Genomic DNA, 21,976 nt, shown 5'->3' on the forward strand with positions numbered 1-21,976 from the left:
TTCTTTAAAGCAAAACTGCACACTGGAAACAAAAGAGACAACTTATAAATATTTTATTTACATGAAGCCTCTTTGAGAGGCTAAAAAACTACAACAACGTTGTTTTTAAAGTTATTTTAAGAATAAAACGCTGTGAGCACGAGCACACACGAGGACTGCAGCAAACAGTGTTTTTCGTGGTTTACTTTTTCCTGAGTCTCTTCATGAACGTCACTTCATCTCTGTTCCTGATCCCATAGCTGAAGATATACACAAATGAAAAAAGAAAGGGAGGGGGTGAATGGATAATAAGCGTTATCAACACTGTTAAATAAAGTGCTAACTTGATACACTTACTCTTTAAGCCTCATCTTGTCATCTTCGAGCTTCTCGCCCTGAAATACTAAATGATACGTCCTCCAAACATATCTCCTGGAAACACAGAACACAGGGAAAGAGTAAAAATAAGATTTTTTTTAAACATGCCCTTTTTCATTCTTGTGTTTGTGAGTGTGTTTACCAGCTGATGTGTTTCACGCCGCCTTCACGTTGCTGTTTTAGCTCCATAAATCTGCGAATAGCCTTCTTCAGATCAAGAACCGTAGCATTTTGCACCACCACAATCGCTATGAGGAAAAAAAGCAGTTTGTATGTTTTGGATTTTTCTGATTTTTTTTAATCAGAAGAGTATAAAAGGCTTTGCGAATTTAAAAAGCATGTAAACGGAAAACAAGGCCGCTTCAGCACTTACGCATCACTTCACCGTCTGCTTTCAAGACTCTTACAGTCATCGCCTGGCCGTACTCCAAAGCAATCTGAGAGTTGACCTCCTCCAGAGTCACCTGAAGATAGATATTTTTTCATTTTTTTGTCGGCACATAAATTCACTTGGTCTCAAAAACATGCAGGGAGTTCCTGGATGTTCATAGTTTAGTTTTAGTTTCGCTTATACTTAATGTTTTGATCTATTTAATTTATTTTTGAGTCATACTTCTAAGAACAAAAGCCGAACGGTTTTCTTTTTAGCCGCTTCCTAGTTCTTTGAGCCTATATAATATGGAAATTAATTTTTGAGGTTTTTCATTTAGACAAAATAAAAAAAGCAATCTATGCAGCACCAGTTTAGCTGGTGCAGGTAACAGGTCCAACAGGTAATCTGCAAGATTGAATGCAGAGGCAGAGGTCAGACTCCAACACAGCCCTTAGCTGCATGTCTTCCTACGCTCACTGGCTCTCTGCTTTCCTGTCTCTTCGTCACTGCATAACATAATGACAATGAGAAGCCCCCAAATAATGTAAAAAAAAATTGCATTAAAAATTAACCAATTTATGCTGGTCTTGGGCTTTTATGACATCAGTTGGAGACATTTCCCAGTGGACTGAGTCCTTTTGCTCTGCTGTGAGGAGTCTGCTCTACCAAGGATATTATTGCGAGCAGTTGTTCAGTCAAAGTGTACAGAGGGATACAAAAGGTGGAAAGGAGTGGAAAAGAGAGAAACGCAGTACCTGAGTAAAAAACATCAGCCGAAGCACAGGTTTCTTTTCACACTGTTGAAGCTTTTGTTCGATGTCAGTGAAAATGTGGATGTGTTCAGTCTCACCCTGTATGTCATCTCATCTTGTATTTTTAGACTGTAGGCAAATTAGTTTCTGTGTCTGGCCTTACATAACTGAATTAGATTTTCATGCCCTTAGGATTTTATGTTTTGGCACATGTAACACAGGAAATTCCCAACTTTTGGGAAAAATAAAGTCCCCTTGCAGGAATCTGCTCTTTGTTTCAAAGTGCAAGAGAGGAGGCATTGTTAGGCTTTTTATTGCGCAAGCAGCTTGAAGAGCCTGCTGCAGGTCCTGAGAACAACTGGAAATGCTGCGATGTTCCACTTCAGCCTGTGATTTTTAATCTTTTTTACATTTATTTTTATTGCATTTTGTTCTGTATCATTAATATTATTTTTATTATTATTCACTGATCAGACCCCTATAAAATACTGCTATGCCGACGACTTCCAAATTTACTTCCCCCTGAACTTGGATGTCTCTGACCCACTACAACCTTTGTTCAGCTATCTTCGTGATGTTAAAGTTTGGCTATCAAAAAACTTTCTCACTCTGAATGAAAATAAAACTGAAGTAATTGTCTTTGATAGTCATACCCCTCTGGGTCAGTTAACAGACACCCTTGGTCCTCTTGCCAGCCATCTATCTTGCACGGTAAGAAACCTTGGAGTGTTTTTGGATAGCTCTCTTAAATTGGAGAAGCAAGTGTCCTCAGTGGTAAAAACTAGCTTTTATCAGTTGTGTTTAATATCAAAGGTGAAGCCCTATATTCCTTTAAAAGTACTTGAAAAACGTATTCATGCATTTATCACCTCTAGACTGGACTATTGTAACTCTCTATACATGGGCCTCCAACAATCCTCCCTCTACCGCTTGCAGTTAGTTCAAAATGCTGCTGCATGCTTTCTAACAGGTACTAGAAAGTATGATCATATCACCCCAGTTCTAGCTAATTTGCACTGGCTGCCTGTCAAAAACCGTATAGATTTTAAAATTCTTTTGCTTACTTTTAAAATTTTAAACAATTTGGCACCCAGTTATCTGACTGAACTCCTCCGCTTGTATAACCCCAGGAGGGCACTAAGATCATCTTGCCAGATGCTCATAGAACAACCTAGATCCCAGCTGAAGTCCAGAGGTGATCGGGCCTTTGCAATTGCAGCACCTAGACTCTGGAATAGTCTCCGTGCTTCTATTCGCACTTCTGAGTCTATACATTCTTTTAAATCACGTCTTAAAACTCATTTTTTTACTTTGGCTTTTGGATCAAATTAGTTTTAACTATCATCGGGCCTGTTTTATGTCTTTCACCCTTGATATTTGTTGGTGTGTTTGTTAACTCTTAATTTACGTAAAGCCTTCGATACAATAGATCATTCTTTACTTTTACAGAAGCGTGAAAGGTATGGTTTAAGAGGTGTTATACAATTTTGGTTAAATAGTTACTTGAACAATAGGTTCCAATATGTGAGTATTAATAACATGAAATCTAAGCTTAGAAAAGTAACTTGTGGAGTTCCGCAAGGATCTGTTTTGGAACCTAAGTTATTTTTACTTTATATAAATGATATTTGTACAGCCAGTGATACTTTAAAATATGTGATATTTGCTGATGACACAAACTTATTTTGTTCTGGAAAGGACATAAAGAAATGACTGAAAACAGTGGAAAAGAACTCATGAAGTTAAATAGATGGTTTGTATTTAATAAACTATCATTGAATGAAAGTAAAACAAAATTTATGTTATTTGAAGGAAGTAAAAGTAATATTAAAGTAAAACTGAATTTAAATAATGTTGAAATTGAAAGAGTATATGAGACAAAATTTTTAGGAGTAATTATTGATGATAAACTTTGTTGGAAGCCCCACATAGAACATGTGAAACAGAAATTATCCAAGTCTATTTCTATTCTTTATAAAACAAGAGATTCTTTGAATAAGAACTGCCTTTATTTATTGTATACTTCCCTTTGTTTGCCTTTTATGACCTATTGTGCGGAAATTTGGGGGAACACATACAAAACATATTTGGATTCAATTTTTAAATTGCAAAAAAGAGCTATTAGAATAATAAATAAAGTTGGATATAGGGAGTCCACCAACCAGTTTTTTGTAGGATCATCTATGTTAAAATTCATGGACATTATATATTCCAAAACTTTAGAAATGATATATCAAGTGATGAAAAAGAATGTTCCAATTTGTATTTTAAGTATGTTTAAACTAAGAGATGGAAAATATGATTTGAGGTGGTCTTATGTGTTTGAAATACCTAAAGTAAGAACCAGTGTTAAGTATAGATGTGTGTCAGTTATGGGAGTGAAATTATAGAATGGACCTAATGATGAACTGAAGATGTGTTTTTCTTTGTCATTTTTCAGGAAGAATTTAAACATTTGTATCATACAAGGTTATAGAAATTTGGTTTGATGATGTAATTTCTTGATTTATCATTGATTTCTTTTCAAACTGTTATATAACTTATTTATCAACACCATTTATTTTCTAGGTTAAGGATTTGATTATTCCTATGGGGGTAAAGGATAGGATAATTATAAGCCACAAGGTTTCAGCCTATTCCTTTTTGGGTTACTGTTTGATTGAGTACTTTATGTAAATGATAATCTGTTGTTGTTGTTGACCAAAATAAATATTTCACATTCATTTCACATTAATCTCTTGCTGTTTTTTTGCCGATTGTTAAGCACTTTGATCAACCCTGTTGTTTGTAAATGTGCTATATAAATGAATAAACCTGAACCTGAACCTACAGTGTTGAACAACAGGTTGTTACGGCATTTTTGCTAGTTAAGCATGCGTGTTTAAGATTGAAACACCAATCAGACAAAACCAGACACTAGCGTCCTTATACACTCACTGGAAAATTTGGAAGACAAGCCTTTTCAACTTCTACAGATACTTAAACAGCCACGGTAGCAATTAGGCATCGTCCCGATGTCACGCTGAAGATCAAACCAAGAATCAAAAGGATGAAGAAAAGTTACTTTTACAGCAGCATGTTGGCTGGTTTGAGTATTTCAGAAAGTGCTGATCTACTTGGATTTTACCATACAACTATCTCCAGGGTTTACAGAGAAAAAGAGAAAATATCCAGCGAGCGTCAGTTCTCTACGTGAGAACCAGTGATTTGATGAAGCCAGAGGTCAGATAAGAATAGCCAGAATGCTTCAGTAACTCCAACAACCGTTTGTTATAAACAAGGTATCAGAAGAGCATCTTTGAACATGCAACACATCAAACTCTGAAGCAGGCATCCTACAACAGCAGAAGACCACACTGGGGGGGGGGGGGGGGGCGACACTCCTGTCACCTAAAACCAGGAAGGCTAAAATTCACACACTCACTAAAACTGAATAATAGTAGATTGGGAAAATGTTGCCTGGTCTGATGTGTCTTGATTTCTGCTGTCTTGATTTCTGTTGCAATGTGGGGATATTTTCTTTGCACACTTTGGGATGTTTAGTACCAGCCGAGAGTCGATTAAACCCAACAGCCTATATATACCCTCTACTATTGCTGACAATGTCCAACTCTTTATGACCACATGTAGCCATCATCTGAAGGCTGCTTCCAGCAAGATAACAGCATGTTACAAAGCTCAAAACATCTCAAGTTGGTTTCTTTAACACAACAATGAATTCACAGACACCAGATCTCAGTCCAACATAGCACCTTTATGATGGATCAGGATACTAGGAGTGGCCGGTGAGTGTATACCAATGGCTTTGTAATAAGTCATTATATGAGGTGATGTCTCTTTTGACCATAAATGCAAATCTCTTGTCTGTATGTATGCGATGCACATGCGCATGTTCATGTAGTGTACGGAGCACCTGAATCGGCAGGTCACAGAGCAAAGGATCCTGCACGAGTCGAGCAAGTCCTTCCTCGAAAATATCCAAGATTTCTGAATGAGGAAGAGCGTCCTCATCTTCCTCCTCTTCGCCTTGAGTTGCTGTATGTGTCACATCTTCCTCTTTTACCTCTTCTTCATCCTTCACTGATTGTCCTCCTTCTGCAGCTCCAGCAGCAGCGGTTCCCGCTCTCTGCTCCTCCTCCATCACCGCCAGCTGCTAAATTTACTCAACAGACAAGCAGCTTAACAGGCAGTTTGTCGATTTAATTTATAACTTTGGGGAAAATATACTTTTTAATGGAAACTAATTTAACTGGAAGCCAGTGGAAGTAAGTGCGTCCGTCACCAATAATAACCGGGCGAGGAAATGGGGCTTAGAAAACATGGTTCCGCTTAATAAGCCTTTGTTTCTCACCGAACTCGCAATATGGGTGCATCTCATTTTCTCTCCTTCTCTTCCGGTGCTCCACACGCAGCAGTGTTTACAGCTGAGTCCACAGAGTGCTAGTGTTGTTTAATAGTTCAAAATCTAACAGGGTTTTGTTTTTTAAGTACGTGCTTAACATGCTTCTTTTCTGTCCAACCTGCGGGAACGTGTTAATCGTCGAGGAAGGGCAGAAGTGCATGAGATTCGCGTGTAACACCTGTCCCTACGTACATAACATCACACGAAAGGTGAGTAACGACGAAATATTTCACATATAATGTATCACATCTTACATTAAGGTTAGCGTGGCTTCTGAGAGCCTCACCTTATCTGTTTAAACCCCTGTAGGTAAATAACAGGAAGTATCCGAAGTTAAAGGAGGTGGATGATGTTCTGGGTGGAGCTGCTGCGTGGGAAAACGTGGACTCAACACCTGGTGAGTGTCATCAAAATAGTTTATGGTGTGGTCTATGTATCTGTTTATAATCGCAAAATTAACTGGTTGAAGAAATATTGTTTTGTTTTTTTAATTAGCTTGAGAGTTAAGTTGTGTCTATCGTCCCGCATTCCTGCTCAAAACACCAATGTCTGCAGTGCCTTTGAGTGGTTTGTAATGCAGTTTTTGACAACTGGATACAGGCTTATTAGCTCAATGTGATTGCTGACAACAAGTATTGTGGGGTCAAAACTCTAAACACACACTTTCATGTCAAAATGAAACTCTTTAAAAGAAGCACTTTTTAAAACAAAGTTATCCAGCCAGCCATCCATCTTCTTCCACTTACCCGTGATGTGTGTGAGCAAGCGTGTGTTTGGATCAACTCAATTTATCAGATTGAAACAAAAACTTCCCACCTGACCATGGACAGATTTTCCTTTAAAACACTGAGGGGAAATATGCACTTCTGAACTGTTGTTAGCATCCAAGTATTCCCATGGATGACAGTAGGGATGTATTTTGTTGTGCCATTTAAAAATGTAATTATTTAGAAAACCACTTGAGCTAGGTCCTTCAGTTTTTCGTTATTTTAGGGTAAATATCTATTAACACTGTCAATATGGACTGTCAAATGTGTAGCTCAAGTTAACAGTCATGTGAAAAACAGAGTTTTCATGTGCAATACTGTGAAAAACAAAGTACATTCTTAATTAAGAGGGTGAGTCCCTGCCAGCTGCTGCTACCTTAACGTTTGGGCACAATGTTGTCACTGTGTCAAACAGAAACTCCTCTGTATATAAATATTCTAGAGTTAAATGTGAGGCTGTCTATCTGACAGATGGTTAAAATTGCATCATTCAACAGCACAATGACCACAAGCACACCACCAAATGACAACAGAATGCCTGAAAAACAAATTGGGCTGTTGCAATATCCCAGCCCAATAAAAACATAACTCTACAGATAGATTAAAGCTCTAAGAAAGACAACTGTAGCTTTTTAACTATCCAGCTTGGATACCTACACTTTATATTATAAAGAATAGAATGTCTTTTTTTTTTTTTGTCTTTTTTTTGGTCCACCCTTGATGACATCAACGTGAAAGTCTTCTCCATAAATTCTCTGGAACTAGATATATTTTTCTAATTCCTGATAACCAGGTGGAGTTTGTCAATGATATGATGACTGAGTCACATTTTAGGGAGCCAGCATATGCTAGAGACCTCCACTGAGTAAAAATGCATTTTATACAAACTTTTAATTACAGTGTGTGTCTGTCTATGTTTGTGTTTGTCTTTTCAGAGGATGGTAATTTATATGGCATTTTCGTACATTTCATTTTGTGTTGGCTTGTTTGTTTTAATCATTAGTGAGGTGGCTTTTATACTTCTTGACCGCTGCTGTCTTTGTTAATTTAGGAAGGTTTAGTCTATTATAATGGATACCAGGGATGGAAGAGCTAAAATTAATGTGGGGTTGTTAAGTGTGAGAAAAAGTTTGTCTTTGCATCATTACATTGCCGGACTGCACCCCCTTCAGGGTAGGACGTAAACAACAACCTTTCTGCAGGTTGTTGTTTTCCTGTGAATGGCAACACGGGCAAGAAATTGAAAGAATTAAAGTCCATTACGAGTCATATTCCTTCAATTGGTTACTAAAGAGCATTATTTCTAAATAAAGACCAGATTTCATATTTATTTAACACAAATTACATACTACAGGCTAATAAGAGACCTCGATAATGTGTAATTTTTCTACTTAAGAAAAACTGAAGTTATTGTATTTGCACTCTGGATGACATTACTTTGGCCTCCAGGTGCTAGTTTGAGAAACCTGGCAGGATGGGTGCTTTAACTTTCTTATAAGTGCATCTTTGTCAAAATTAGGAACATCCTGTATCAGTGATGCTACTCCGTGCATTTTTCTATATACTGCATGGCCGAATGGAATTAAATTAAATGAGCCAATCCCAACAGTATTAGTGATTCCACACTGACATGATGCACTTGTCCATTTACAGAAACGTGCCCGAAGTGCGAGCATCCTCGAGCATACTTCATGCAGATTCAGACCAGATCAGCAGACGAACCGATGACCACGTTCTACAAATGCTGCAACGCTCAGTGCGGACATCGATGGAGAGATTGACACCTTTTCACCTATAGCTGTGTTTTTCAGCTTCATTCACAAGCACAGCTGAGAAACATTTATTTTTTTGCTTTACATTTAATATTTAAATAAAATATCCACTTTCACAATTTCAAAATTGAGTTTCCTTCATGACTTTTATTGATAAAATAGTAGCTGTATACAACAGTCAAACAAATCTTTGACTTACATAGTTATACATTTCACAGACATTTAGAGCAATGCAGACCACCAAAATCCACAACAATGGTGTGCGTTACACCGTATTAATATTTCAATGCAATCCTTCATTTCATATTGATTTTCTTACAGAGCTCCGTTAGCCTCAAGGAAAACAAAAACAAATGCACATAGAGTCAGGAACTTGCCAGTGAGAATGACTTGTTTCAATGTGTGACTCGTGCAGACAAACTCTGCGCTTGGTGCATGAGACATCCAGCATGCTGATGGTGGAACAGTATCTGTTGGTGTTAAATTCAGTGGGATCGCAATGTTGGAGTTAATTTGTTATTTAAAGCTTTTTCCTAGCAAAGAGCTCACTATTTAGTATCTGTAATTGTTTTTTTAACATGCCTCTGAGCAATGCAAGTCATCGGGAAAGGCTAATGCTAAGTCAGGGACTCTGTGGGAAGATGGTCCCACCACTGTAATGATAGTGCTGTACGTTAAATTATACATGTTAGCACCTCTCATCAGTGAGAGTGACTTGGAATGACTTTTCAAAATAAATTTACGTTATAACAGAACAAATATAACACACTGTGCCACTAGTAACAATTTTCTGTTTGTTTTGAAATAACTATTTTGAAAATCATCTTAAACGACTCAGACTTAGCATTTGGCCAGCGACAGGACAAATCACTACTGAGATGTTGTGAAGTGTTCGTCCATCAGTAATAGTCGAGCCCTAAGTCTGTCAGCTCTACTTCCATCTACTAAATTCTGAAAAGGTGCCACCATGGTGGGATTCACTCAGCTAACAGCAAACCAAAGTAAAAACCAAATGATGCATAGGTGGTCGCACTTTTTTCCCCCCTAGACAAATGATGCATCTGAGGGGCAAAGGTGAACTTTAACTTAAAGTGCAAATAATGACTCAATCATCAAAATAAAACACCTTTACAGACAGAAGGCACTGATGAGCATTAGCTCAACAGTAAGTCACAGGACATTTTGTGACTATAGCCCAAATTAATAACAAAATATAGCAGGTTAACATAAATCTTGAGACTTTCCCAACAAGTAGATTTAGTAGCTAAATATTATAAATGGTTCATTTTGCTCACATTCAAAAGGGATCGATGATTAAAAGAAAACACTAGACCTGCTGGAACAAAATAATCAGACAAAGGAAAATAAAAGTTCAGTTCTAAATATTAAAATAATGAATTAAATATCTGACATCAAAGTTAAAAATTAACCCGTGTCGGAATACACTTGCTATAGAGCAGGGGTCGGCAACCCTAGGAAGGGTTAACTGATGGCACGACCATAGTTTTTTTATTTATTTATTTATTTTTTTGTTACAGTACAACAATGAAAGGTGGTGGATTGGCCAGATGCTGGCCAGTGTTTAAAAACAACTCAGTTATTTGGTGGTGGCTATGGCGGACCTTCCACAGATTCAGTAACATTAGCAAGTGGTGGAGGCCAGCAGGTGGATGAGAGAAAGGGGAGGCAAGAGGAGAGACCCGAGGCAGCCGCCGGTCCAAGCGTCAGGTGAACTGAACTTCAGGTAAGAAGTTATGACCTGCAGTCTGTCTGGGTCAGATATAAACCAAGTTTAGGTGGAGTTTATTTTCGTTATGCTGACTTTTTACAGTCAGTTACAATAACTCGTACTGCGTGCTAGCTAGCATGACAGAGTTTCTATACAGCTGGGTGGTTGTTTTGATGTTACTGATGTTGAACTTTATTTTATTCACAAGGTTAGTTAGTAGAGTTGCCAACCGTCCCATAAAAAAACGGAATCGTCTCGTATTCAGAGAAAATATTACGCGTTTCGTATTGAGCTGAAAAGGAACACAGTTTGTCCCGGACTTCAGCTACAATGAAAAAGACACAAAGCTGGATTTATTCTGTCGTTATGCTGCAGCTGCCTCTTCTTCTCTCATTCTCTCCCCCTCCCTCTCCTGTTTCTGCTTCAATCATGAAACTGATCAATGATCAGCTGATTGGCTTTTCTCTCTTGTTTATTTATCGCCCATTTTGTGCCAGAAAGAAGAAACCAGCGGATGTCGCGTTAAACAACAGCAGCACATTTAAGCTTGATCAGCTGTTGTTAGAATTTATTTAATATTAATTTATAGTATCAGCTGATGTTTGCTGGAGCCACAGCTGTAAAAGCTGCTGGTCATGATATCGGTTTGGTTATCTGGTGAGAGGGAAACATGAAGATGAAACCAGGAGATGTCCTTACTGAATCATCAGAGCTGAACAGGTGATGGAGAAACAGGTTTACCTTTTAGGTGACATGAATGAGTTGAAGGGAAGTTATGAACTGTTTCTGAGAGATAAATAACACCAGGATCCTTTTTCTATGTAGCTGACAGCTGGTAACTGTGCAGGGGCGGGTCTAGCAAAGGTTTGCCAGGGGGGCAGGTAGGGCATTAACAGGGAAAGGGGGCACAAAGAAAAACTTTTCTTTCTTATTCTCATTTAAAATGTCTGGCTGTTATTAAATAATTATCTGAATCTTACAACCAAAGTTTTTATCTGACGTAAAGTCAAAAGGAGCTTGCAAAGAAAAGCGTCTGGACTTCTCTAAATTACTTGAAGACGTTTCACCTCTCATCCGAGAAGCTTCTTCAGTTCTAAGGTCAAATGGTGGAGAGTCCCATACACCCTAGTGGGACTAACCCCCCACAGAGGGACAAAAGGACCCCCTGATGATCCTCTAATCGCCTGAGCCAAGGTGTGAAACTGGGTGTGGGTCCCAATCAGCCAGAGTTTCGGGTGAGTTCATTGTGAAACCTGGCCCCACCTTATCATGCGAATTCCTGAGACCTTAGCCTACTGGTGAGAGGGACGTTGTTAGCTTTCCACATTCCGACACTTCAAAAGCTTCAGCAGCTTTCCGCTCAGCACAGCATCAGCACCACGGAGATACACGGATACATCCGTAGACTCGTGACAGAATTCACAATGCAATTTTGGGACTTTCAGCTTTATAGACCAATGTTTTATTTTCTGATCAAACCAGAAAGCTTTAATGAGCAGCTAGATTTGTCTCACATTAACTGGCTGAGTTAATGCCAGTTAATGCGACATCGAAGCAGCTGGAATCCATATCTGTGTGTGTTCATGGAGCTTGCATTTTCACCTGCTGGACATCACTACCTGACAAGTTTAACTGTCTTCAGAACATTGCAGAGGCCTTATTGACAGTATTTGGCTCTACATATCTGTGTGAGCCGGTTTTCTCCCACACGAAGAGTGTCCTCAGGTAGCCGTCTGAATGCTGGACACTCAGAGACCTTTGTATCTGAGTGGGAGACCAAAGATCACTTTAACATGTGTATCTCTGTATTAACAAAGATGCCACATTGGCTCAGTTTATTTTTCTTATCATTGTTGTGAGGAGACCATAAATAGCATTTGTATTTTCTGTTGTACAGTTCATTTGCTGTTATGGATAAAAAGTGTCTTTTTTTTGTTTCAAAATAGCTGATAACTATTCGCTGATAGCTGCTAACATCTGCGAATAAATATAGAACAAGTGGTTCTATATAGTGTGTAACTGTTAATATAGAGCGTTATTAAATTTATTGCTAATGCAATCATATGGCACACTGACTTCTGAGGAAATTTTAGATAGCACTCGTCATCAGAAAGGTTGCCTACCCCTGCTATAGAGCAAAATTCACAGATGAATTCAAATAAAGTGACATTTTCACAGCGTTCTCTAACAGAGGCAGTTTTTTGTTTTGTTTTTTTCCTTTTTTTATTCACATGCGAAACATCACAAATTTACCTGTGTGCCTCTGAGCGCCTTCACCTGCTGCGCTTAAGTCAGAGAACTGTACATTTCAAATGCATGAGAGAAGTATGCTGAACGGTATATACAGGAAATATGTTGTGAACTAATTAGAAAACTTCACTCACAATTTAAGAGGGCTACACAACACTTTGCAAAAATGTAGAGGGGTGGGGGGGGGAGAAGCCTGTCACTACCAGCAGGGGGCACTGTGGGTTTATGTGTGTGCATGTACTTGTCTCTGTGGCATCCAGCTGTCCATGGTTAGCATATACGCTTGTATGTATAAATGTAGCCCTTACAGTAAGGGCAGGTGTGTGTCACATCCTTGAGGTCATCAATCATACAGGGAATCAAGCAGCAGCCGAGATCACAGCTGTGAACGAGGAGCAGACAGACAGAAGATGAAGCGAAAATCAAACACCTGCTCATGATTGTACACGTTACGTACATTAAGCTCTCACAAAACAGTCACTGGGTCAAGAACATGGCAACACAGAAGCATGAAAAATACACCATCTGCTTATCTGCTCCAATCAGCACTTATGCAAAAGTTGAAGGTCACAGATGCCACAGTATACTGTTGTGCAAAATTTAAGATAGACACGATTAACAAGTTACTAAGTCAAGAACATATTATTGAAACACCATCTGTCTGAATGTTCAGGTAATATTTTATCTTCCAAAGTCCTTAAAAGGTGAGCTGGGAAGTAATGGACGCTATAGGGTATTTTATTTTATTTATATACTGCCAAATTACAACAACTGTTGTCTCAAGGTGTTTTATATTGGAAGGTAAAGTCCCTACAATAATCAAACGACAGCCTTCACTGTGGTGAATGTGGAAAGTAAAAACAGCTCCCTTTTAAAAGAAACCTGACAGAACCTCCAACCAGTCGTGGCAGGTAGCTGCCCCTCCTTGAGTCTGGGTATGCCAGAGGTTTTTTCCTGTTAAAAGGAAGTTTTTCCTTCCCACTGCTGACAAGTGTTTGCTCATGGGGGGGTTGTCTGATTGTTGTTTTTTTCTCTCTATTGTTGTGGGATCTTTACCTTAGAATAAAAGTGCTTTATTTGAGTATTTGCTGCTATATGAATAAAAGTGAAGTCTTTCACATTCCCTAACATGCTCAACTATGGACAAACCTGGGCGTGTCTGAGAGCAAGAGCACATGTGAGACTCCAGTGACAATTTAGTATCCAATAAGGGAGCTACTTCAACAACTTCCAACAAATGCAAAGCATTCTGAAAACTAGTAATAGTTAATCTAGCTAAAGCTGGAAACAACTTTCTTTTTTTACTATTTGAATCAAAAAAACAAAAAAAAAACAACCTCCCACCAATGAGCATAACCAGGCCACAAAGTATGAGACACTAGCAGCTGGTGATGTGTGACCTTTGTGTGACATATTTTTCAGCGTTATTATGTGCTGAAAAATATGTCACACATATATTATGTACAATATTCTGCAGTCTCCTGACAAGTTAAATGGTCAAGTTACTTTAGTTTTGTTGAAGTGTTGAGTAAACGTATAAAATAATTGCTTAACTTTCCAAAACACTACCTAGGCTACTTAATGCATCTAGTGTCAATAAAGTGAAACTTTGAATTAGAAAGTGTCTCATCAAGTAAATTAGCTCAATGGAAATGCAGCAATATAACAACAATCAGTATTCTGTGATAATGACCGTTTTATATTGTCAGATATATGATTCTTGCAGATTTTCTTGACATAATTTATCATCCAGCTCTAGTTCTGTGTATTTAAAACTACTGTCACTTTTAGGCATTACTCATGTGTAAAAACAGCGAAAACCCACCACCAGATGTCTTTTCCAGGACCTACTTACCCTACAAAGAAGCAGAAGAGGCAGAAGAGTGTGTTCATGAGGCCGATGTCGTGGGAGATGCGGGTGACGATAGCCTGCTGACAGTGCGGACACACAGTCTGCACTGGTGAAGTCTGAAACATTTCACCCTGCAGAACGGTCACAGTGGTGGCTGCTCCTGGAGGAGCCAGGACGGTCGCTGTGTGACCTCCCATGTGGACAAAGTGACCAGGACCCGGGCCCATCTGTCCTGGCATCGGTTGAGGAAAGTGACCAGGTGGTGGTGGGTAGTGGCCACCTGCATTTAGACAAACCAATGAGAGTGGGCGAGCACAAGAACAGCAGTCATGATATTTAAGAAGATGAACCATAGCCTCAACAGTGACGTGAGCCAAAAGGAAAAATAGATTTACAAGCCAGTGAGCAATAAAATACTCTTTTTAGATCTTTTACATTTCCACATTATTAATTCAATTTTCTGGTTTCTACCAAACTAAACTGAAGCCAAATAAACTATTTTCAAGTAATGAAAGTTAACAAGCTGAAGTGTGTGTGTGGGGGGGGTGTACAGCTATTGCAGTTTGTACTGTGCATAGCTGTACACCATGTCGGGTCCAGAACCATGAACACTAACATGCCCTGACAGCTTTAGAAGACAGTCACATATTGTGGGAGTATGATGCTTCATTTCCTTATCTATATATGCAGATAGTCTGTCGCACCTTGTGGTGGTGGAGGCATAGGCATGGGCATTGGCATGGGCCCTTCCCCAGGGACATGTGGTGGTAGGAAGCCTGGCTGTGTGGCCTCATAGGGTGGTGGACCATAGTCTGGAGGTAGGGGTTGTCCCTGTGGAGGACCAGTCCTTACCGCTTCTGAAATACAGCACACATTAAAAAGATGGCACTGGAGATAGCCCCGCACAAGTCTGACACAACAAACTGAAGTTTGTGGTCTGAAATAAATAACTGCAGTAGTACACGGCTGCAAGTGCATGACAACATGGGTGTTCACTTCACTGGTCATCTATGAAGCTTTCAAAGGTGAGACCATTATTTGCTGTGATTTACATTTACTGTTCTTCATCAATCTAGCAAATATTACAATGAAGTCTCTCAAGCTCAGTGAGTGCCCAAATTTCTCACATCAACTGTAGGGAAGTGGTCAAACTGCTTTTGAATTCTCTCAATGCACTCAAGAACTTCTCTTTTTCATTGGTTAGTATATCAGAGTAGGTAGGCTCCATAATGAGACCAAGCTGTAATAACTTAGAACTGAGTCAGACTGATATTACAAAAGGTACATTTTGACTAAATTATTCAAATCAGACTGGATTTAAAATGAGCAAATTACAATTTTTTTCAACAGTTAAAACGGCCGCAGATGTACTTCCTCTTGAACTGAGGAAGTTTACCGAATCACTCACACTGAATGTAGAACATATGTCACCACCAGTACCACTACTGTAACATTCACAATCCTGTGTGTTCAGCTTTATTACCAGGTTGTCCATTTTTCTCCTGGATGAGGGGCGCACTGGGACCTCCGGGGTACGGAGGGGGAGGATCGCTGGACATACTGGCCGGATGTCTGAACTAGCAAATGGGTCGGACACGTGAGCTCCACTCACAACTCGACAGGTTGACTTCCCCCCCTGTGAGGAATAAAAAATGAGCACAGTTTGAGTCCCCTGGCTCATTACTCTCTGACACAGTCATAAAATGTTCCATCAACAGTCAGAGAGGCTAATGAAGGAGCTGATGTAACTGCTGATGTCAGTCTGCACATACTGTACCATAAGTTTCAGGGGAATTGAAAGATAGAGGTTTTAAGACATCTTAACGCTGGCAGTGTTAATCACATTTTCTTGGTTTATAGGAATACTGCCTGGCAATAAAACAGAAGTAAAAGCAAAACTGTTCATTTGAACATGAAAACAATATCATGATGGGTTTACATTTCATTTGCAACTAAAACCAAATTATTCAATTGCAGTCTTATAAACCAAGATAAAGCAGTAAAAACCATAAGATGACCAGAGTAAGTGTGATTACTGTGTGAAAACCTGGATGATCTTGAGTGCAGTAAAGAATGGTAAATGGACTGGTTCTTATATAGTGCTTTTCTACTCCGAGCGCTCAAAGTGCTTTATACATTCACCGATTCATGCCCAAGGATATTTGGCAGGAACCAACCTTCCGATTACCAGATGACCTGCTCTACACCTCCTGAGTGACAGCCACCAGTTAAGAAGAAGCCTTTAGCAAAAGCAATTCCAGGGAAGGCCTGGATTAAATGAAGAATGAAATGAACTGCTAGGTGTGAAAACTTCAACAGCAATACAATCGTGAGCTCCTCCATCCTTCCCCGGTGCTCAGGTTTCGGCAGGAAGCACCTCTTCTCTCTGCTTAAATAATGCAAATGGTGTCTGAATGTAAGGTGCAACAAATGCCTCGGAGAAGAACAACAATTTTGGGGGGAGATTTAAAAGTATGTATGTCCAGTGATGACAACTCCAAAGCACTAAGGCACAAGCAAAACCAAAGACTGTGTTATTGCATGGTGCTATAATTTGTTCTAAGGAAACACATCATTTGCATTTTCCACCTGTTAGGTCAGAGAAGTGAAAGTACTAACACAGAAAGAAGCAGGCTCTCACATCTATACATGAACCTCTACATACTTGAAAATATGTGTAATAGACTACACTACTGTTAATACAACAGACTCCTTAATTTTAAAGACTCTAAACGAAGTCTTTCTGATGAGGGAATGTCTACAAAACAGTCATGGTTTTTCCTAAATCTGGCTAAACATGTTTTAGCCTTCTGATAGGACTGCAATAAAAAAGCTGTTTATAACAATGGGCAAAAAAAATGCCAAAATTGAGACTTCTTTTAAGTACGTTATACAGATACTATGCCTCTACTAAATGTGGACGAATCGTGTAGGCCTGTTTTGAAACAGCACTGGCACGCCAACACCTCTGATCCAAAGATGTCTGTGTAAGATTGATTATAATATTTTAATTCTCACATAAACGGTGGCAAGTCCATAAAGTACCACTGGAATCTAGTACAAACAAAACCCACTGAAAAAAACTTCCTCCATCTGTTTTAGTCAAATGTGAACTGACTTCTTAAATATGTGAGCTTATCTGGAGAGGAAAAGAAAGGTGCTGCTACACAGAGACGAGTATACAGACAAAGGAGGTTTGTGTGGACTAGATCATTCCTCGCCGACCAAAGAAAGTGTTGAAATGTCTCTAGACTTCAGTTTGTTTTGATGTTGAAATGTCACTACCCTATATTTTTAAACTATGGGAGACCTTTTTATTCAAACTGATATAAACAGAAATGCCCACAAAATAAATAAAGATTGACTTTAAAGACCAGCGGTGCAAATTTTGAGCCTGTCCCAGTGATCTCCTGATATCATTTCAGCACATTCCTCAGTTATATTAAGGTGTTCAAAGCATATGATGCTAAAGAAGGTGTTTGCTAAGTGCAGAGGAGAAAAATAACAAAAGAAATTAAACTGCAGAAAAATTCTCCTTTGCCAGTTAGTCTTGTTAGCTGGGGTTTCAAATGTACCGGTACCAAAATTGTATGTCTGTTTATTAACACATTATTTATCAAAAACATACATGCACACTAGTCGCTGTCAAATCAATAGCACAGATTAATTTCCGTTAGCAAATAAATACACTTATGTGCACAGCAAACCTCAAATGATTCTTTCTGAGTCAGAAACAAACCTCAATGCTAATACTAAATATGCTACAAACCCTACCTATTAAATGTAGGTCAATTATGTTAACTGACTCAGTGATGTTTCTTTGGGCTGAAAGCTGACTAACCAATGTGCTCATGTATCAATTTCTATAATGGCATCTACACTTATAAGCAGCAACAATAACAAGCTCCCCTAATAGAGCCACAACATACACTCCTGTATTTTGAGGCTGCATGCTAGCACTGGTGTAGTTCAGTCAGTTTGACATTTCTCTTTTCTCAATGTATTAAGGTGTTTTTTTGTGTATGTTTGTCTGTTTAGGTATTTTTTACAAGAAATACCAGACCTTACTTACTAGGGTATTTTACCATGGTAACGTATGCTGCAAACCTAACCTGCCTTGAACTAGGCTAAATTGCAGATTAGAGATCAACAGGTATGAAATGACTGCTGACAGACCAATGAGTTCTAGTGAAAACAAGGTCACCATTCCCAGAAGATCCCTTGGACATCTGTGCACAGACAGTTGAAGTGTCTAAAGTCTTTGATTTTCCTTGACAAGCAACAGCATTATTTTACCTTTGGTATTTTTTTCCTGCTGGCTGCAAGCAATTTCACAACAGTTTTAATGTACTCTGAGCACTAATGATCATATTTGATACTTCCTAAAGTTGTATCAAATTTGCACTAATTTGGCCTAATTTTCAGTTCAGCCTTTGTTATGTGTTTAATCCTTCATATTTTTCTTTTTTTTTTTATCTTCCTATGTAAAGTCAGCCGTTTTGCAGCAAGTACACTTAGGTAAAACTGTGATTGGTCAGATACTGTTAGCAGCACCACTTTTTAAGCTGACTCAACTTGATAACCAGCTGTGACCTCTTACCGGTACTCTGATTGCCAATGTTTGAATCAAGAGAATGAAAAAAAAAAAAAAAAAACTGGGTGTGTTAAACTTGCTTTGTAATAAAGGGCTAATACTACTGCTACTACTACTATTACTAATAGTTTTACCTGATATGACTGAAATTAGGGATTCCTCCAGAGAAGCCTGAGATCTGCCACACCCTGTAATATGAGCAAAATTCACCATTATTATTATTATTTTTATTATTAAAAATGTACAAGTTAAAAGAGTACATTATTAAGCCAACACTGTTATTAAAATTTACACTAAAATTTACAAAAACAAGTCAGTCTTTAGCAGTGAACTGAAATAAGACACTGCTGCTTACAATGCTGTAAGCCATTAATGAAACTGTTGTAAATAACTTGTTAACCTATAATATGTCACAAGCCTGTACATACTTATAGTTATAGCATATTCATAACATATCTTCACACCGTGTACATTGTAACATACCCATAATAGACCCATATTTTGTACCCTCCTACCTATAATAGACCAATTTTTGTAATATATCTATTGCCAAAGCACTTCTGGATAGATGCAAACTGCATTTCGTTGCCTTGTACTTGTGACATGTGCAATGACAATAAAGCTGAATTCTATTCTATTCTATTCTAAGATAAAAGCTGCAATCAGTTTTGCCAAAGTCACTTTTATATGCCCTTTACTTATCCGAGTTAAAAGTCTAATTAAGATTATAAACGTCTTTGTTAAGAGCAATTTTGCCAACAGGGCAGCAGAAATGACAACAAATATAACACAGTAGTTCTATGAAGACATTTGAAGTGGCCTGAAAGGATGGTTTGATTAGCATTTAGAATACACTGAAAATACAAATAATGTCATAAAGATACTTGCATAACAGCTATTTTTTTAATTAACTATATAACCCGTTTGTAAATCCTGTTGACTACAGCCCATTTACCGATATAAACAATGATAATGGTCATTTAAAAAAAAAAAACGATTCAAACGTTAACTATCACTTCCTCAGGTTGGTAATTTCACAACCAACGAGAAGAAATAACTATATTATAACTAATATATACATATATGTGTGTCTGTATGTGTGTGTATGTGTTTCTTTTTTTAAGGCTGAAATTTGGATTCTTCTTGTGTCCAGAGCAAACAAAAAACAAAAGTGAAAAGAAAACTTATACGTGATCGCAATAACAAGTACTAACTTCGGTGCCTCCACAAACCAAATATCTAAGTTTACTGAGTGTAACTGCTCCCAACTTATTGCGACAGTTTTCCCAGATAAGCAACTAGCCAGCTAGCTGGTGTTTTTTAATAATCCTGTATCGGATAATCCTGCTCAAATCTACTTGCACAACTAACCATGAATAACTTAGTTACGTAAGTGAGGCCAGAGGAAGCCAGCGGCGATGTTAATTTAAATTGGTGCTTGGATTTAATACATGTGGTAGGGTAGCTAGCTAACTGAGAGGCAATGCGGAGTGATGTGAACGGTAAAATAAGCCGTTGCATTCGTTATTTCTACAACATCTCTGCAATTTTAAAAAAAATACGAAAAAGAAAGAAAGAAAGGAAACCCGTGAAGGACAGCCGGCAGGGAGTGTTTTCCTGTCAGCCGTTGAGGTCATCTTAAAGACAGCGATGTGTTTGTTTAGTTAAAGCATGTCTGTTTGGGTAGCAGTGGTTAGCTGGCTATAGCTAGCGTCGCCATTCGTGACACAGAAACGACCTCGTAAAAAGAAAAAAAAAAGAGATGCGGACAGAAACGGTTAAGGAGTGAAGACCCGGAGGGCTGTGGAGAAGAAAACCGTCTCCGGTCACGACTCTTTAACGGGGCAACTGTCAGTATGCTGAATGCCAGATTACCTGGTTGTAGATGAGACGCCAGCCCGCTGCGTGAAGTTGCTTGACGTTAGCAGCTCCGTCCCTCCTGAGGAGAGTCAACACCCGTCGAGATGGATTTACACCTGACGTCATTAATCAGGAGTTACAAGAGCTGCTGCTCAAAACTTCTACGTCACATTCCGCTCGTTTCCTTTTGTTTAAGTAAAATACGAATTAACTTCTTATCCTGTAAATAACACGACAAAAATAAAACTATATTAAACAATAGCATGTAAACAACCATTACTTTTTTACATTTTTATTATATAATTATTTAGAGCATTAAATATGATTACAATATTTTTACGACATCGCATACTTTAGAAAGTGGAACTCCAGCATTATATTCATTGTTTATATGTATTAGTCAAAGCCTATATAGCTTTTTTGTGTGATTTGGAGATCAATCTACCGCTTGCCAGAAGATTCCAGTTGAAACTAATAGCTGACCTTCGAGTGTTTAAAATCGTTGTTTACTGGCCTCCTGCGGTCGAACTGGAGAACTGCAACGTTAGTCAATTAGTCAACGTAGACAATGTTAGTGTCAGTGAAGGCATAATGGAAAGACAATGGCAATGCTGTAAAAAAATAAAAATAAATAAATAAACCGCACCATTGTTGTTTAGTGAGCTAGTCTTTTTTATTATGAATTATATATTCAACATCATATTTATTATGTTTTAGCTTTATTATTCTGTCGCCAGCTATTCAGAGTCAGAGCTGGCCCAAGGTGCCTAGACCATCACCTCCAACCAACCCTCAGCACTACAAATATTAACTTTAGTTAATAGTGCTAATAGTAGTCCTTGCTTAACCATTTCTGCCTTGTACAATAACCATTATCATAACCATTCCTGTACCATAACCATTATTATTATTGTTGTTGTTGTTATAGATTATCGTTATGGTGGCTTATTAGTGTGGTGAGAGGTAATTAAATAAACCCTGCAGACAATGAATTTATGAAGTATTAATTTAAACATAAAATATAAGGATATCTGTGTACAGTCTCACAGTTTTATCAATATGTCTCTAAGTTTTGTGTTTGAACACATTAAAGAAATGCTGACAAAAAGTGATTTTTATATATCACATCATTACGCATTTAATCTAATTTACCCTAATGCATTTTTAATACACTTTTATTGGGCCCAACCAAGGTACTGTAATTTTAGGGTTACAGTTTCATAAACATTTAAAGATCTGGACATATATATATTTAAACTTCCAAATAT

The 21,976-nt window shown here is 38.3% G+C and overlaps 3 protein-coding genes across 3 annotated transcripts; 1 reads left to right on the forward strand and 2 right to left on the reverse strand.

Annotated features, from left to right (window-relative positions):
* Positions 1-46: 46 nt before the first annotated feature.
* On the reverse strand, positions 47-5,786 carry snrnp25 (small nuclear ribonucleoprotein 25). The gene is made up of 5 exons (XM_026164515.1): positions 5,396-5,786; positions 731-821; positions 500-605; positions 337-411; positions 47-239 (listed from the first exon to the last, which is right to left on the reverse strand). Exons 1-5 carry the CDS (start codon positions 5,621-5,623, stop codon positions 182-184), a joined length of 558 nt encoding a protein of 185 aa, XP_026020300.1. The 5' UTR covers positions 5,624-5,786; the 3' UTR covers positions 47-181.
* An 85-nt stretch (positions 5,787-5,871) lies between these two features.
* On the forward strand, positions 5,872-8,517 carry polr3k (polymerase (RNA) III (DNA directed) polypeptide K). Its single transcript, XM_026164517.1, has 3 exons — positions 5,872-6,093; positions 6,194-6,281; positions 8,305-8,517. Exons 1-3 carry the CDS (start codon positions 5,983-5,985, stop codon positions 8,430-8,432), a joined length of 327 nt encoding a protein of 108 aa, XP_026020302.1. The 5' UTR covers positions 5,872-5,982; the 3' UTR covers positions 8,433-8,517.
* A 3,713-nt stretch (positions 8,518-12,230) lies between these two features.
* Positions 12,231-20,891, reverse strand: cdip1 (cell death-inducing p53 target 1). The gene is made up of 6 exons (XM_026164518.1): positions 20,724-20,891; positions 18,983-19,036; positions 15,738-15,890; positions 14,959-15,111; positions 14,258-14,534; positions 12,231-12,784 (listed from the first exon to the last, which is right to left on the reverse strand). The coding sequence occupies exons 3-6, from the start codon at positions 15,811-15,813 to the stop codon at positions 12,673-12,675; spliced, it is 618 nt and encodes a 205-aa protein (XP_026020303.1). The 5' UTR covers positions 15,814-15,890; positions 18,983-19,036; positions 20,724-20,891; the 3' UTR covers positions 12,231-12,672.
* Positions 20,892-21,976: the final 1,085 nt, after the last annotated feature.

Source organism: Astatotilapia calliptera, chromosome 4, assembly GCF_900246225.1.
Source record: "Astatotilapia calliptera chromosome 4, fAstCal1.2, whole genome shotgun sequence".
NCBI classification, from domain to species: Eukaryota; Metazoa; Chordata; class Actinopteri; order Cichliformes; family Cichlidae; genus Astatotilapia; species Astatotilapia calliptera.

Coding starts and splice junctions, on each gene's coding strand:
- snrnp25 (XM_026164515.1), bottom strand. CDS start 5,623: ATGGAGGAGGAGCAGAGAGCGGGAACCGCTGCTGCTGGAGCTGCAGAA. Junction 822..5,395: donor TCTGTGACCTGCCGATTCAG/GTGCTCCGTACA, acceptor ATCTATCTTCAG/GTGACTCTGGAGGAGGTCAA. Junction 412..499: donor GGCGTGAAACACATCAGCTG/GTAAACACACTC, acceptor CTGTGTTTCCAG/GAGATATGTTTGGAGGACGT.
- polr3k (XM_026164517.1), top strand. CDS start 5,983: ATGCTTCTTTTCTGTCCAACCTGCGGGAACGTGTTAATCGTCGAGGAA. Junction 6,094..6,193: donor TACATAACATCACACGAAAG/GTGAGTAACGAC, acceptor AAACCCCTGTAG/GTAAATAACAGGAAGTATCC. Junction 6,282..8,304: donor AAACGTGGACTCAACACCTG/GTGAGTGTCATC, acceptor GTCCATTTACAG/AAACGTGCCCGAAGTGCGAG.
- cdip1 (XM_026164518.1), bottom strand. CDS start 15,813: ATGTCCAGCGATCCTCCCCCTCCGTACCCCGGAGGTCCCAGTGCGCCC. Junction 15,112..15,737: donor GGAGAAAAATGGACAACCTG/GTAATAAAGCTG, acceptor GCTGTATTTCAG/AAGCGGTAAGGACTGGTCCT. Junction 12,785..14,257: donor CTCTTCTGCTTCTTTGTAGG/GTAAGTAGGTCC, acceptor CCTCGTTCACAG/CTGTGATCTCGGCTGCTGCT.